The following is a 972-nucleotide window of genomic DNA, read 5'->3' as shown; positions in this document are numbered from 1 at the left end:
TAGTACTTTAAGTTTTATAGGCTATGTTTAACAAAGCTAAATCAAAATATTTTCAAGTACATCATAGAAATTACCCCACACTGTAAAAGAAAAAAAAAAGAAAAAATACTAATTGAGTAATTAAGTGTTAATTGCTGTTTCTTTGTAATTATTTGTGAAATTTACTAGTGATTTCTGAGTGAAATCCTACACTTTTTTGTTTTAGTGCATGAGGTACACATATTGTGACAGAATGAAAACTAAATCAGTAAGTGTTGTATATAAGTGATGTTCTTCTCTCTGTACAGTTACAAATATGGAGGGTGCCATTAAAACAGTTGTTACGCAGTTCCTGTCTTCAGCACGAGGAAAAGAGAGCCTGGGTGGGAAGAGCTTCCAAAAGTTAATCCAGAGTCAGCTGGGAAACATCCTGAGCGTAAGCAGAGTTCCTACATATGTCCGGATGTTTTTAACAAATCTCTCATTTTACTCCATTTAGTTGACACATAACATGTCCGTGGACTACAAGATAAAGATTTTAGGTTCAGTGTATACATGTAGAAGTGAATATGTTTGTTAAATAATTGTTTAATCACCCTTTTGCCTTCATTAGTTTATTTTAGGTGGTCCTGTCATGTGACAATTAAATTAAAATTAAAAGTACAAATATTTCATAATCTCTCAATTAATATGAGGTCATAAGTGCTGCATGCATGATAATTATAAAAGAAGAAGTAGTTTTAGATGAAGTATAGCATGTCGCCCTACAGAACAAAAAAATGTCAAGACTGCACATCATTGGCTGTCTATATTCCAAGAACTAAGCTTGATTGGGCAAATGCTAAATAGCTGAGGATTTCACACTCTCTCTGTCTCTCTCAGGATACTGACAGTTCTTCAGCAGTGAAGGACATGATGAAAGGCCTGGATGACAACCAGGACGGGAAAGTCAGTTTCCAGGAGTACCTGACGCTGGTGGGCTACCTGGCCAAC

General features: G+C 35.5%; 1 protein-coding gene across 1 annotated transcript; it reads left to right on the top strand.

Annotated features, from left to right (window-relative positions):
• Positions 1-153: 153 nt before the first annotated feature.
• On the top strand, positions 154-966 carry LOC107735771 (protein S100-A16-like; the record flags this gene model as incomplete). The annotated part of the gene is made up of 2 exons (XM_016547357.1): positions 154-415; positions 862-966. Coding segments are annotated over exons 1-2 (225 nt in total), but the record flags the coding sequence as incomplete, so codon positions are not given.
• Positions 967-972: the final 6 nt, after the last annotated feature.

Source organism: Sinocyclocheilus rhinocerous, unplaced genomic scaffold (genome assembly GCF_001515625.1).
Source record: "Sinocyclocheilus rhinocerous isolate Xijiao unplaced genomic scaffold, SAMN03320098_v1.1 C36284426, whole genome shotgun sequence".
NCBI lineage: Eukaryota > Metazoa > Chordata > Actinopteri > Cypriniformes > Cyprinidae > Sinocyclocheilus > Sinocyclocheilus rhinocerous.
Note: the sequence above shows the minus strand (reverse complement) of the source record. Positions and strands in the feature narration are given on the sequence as shown.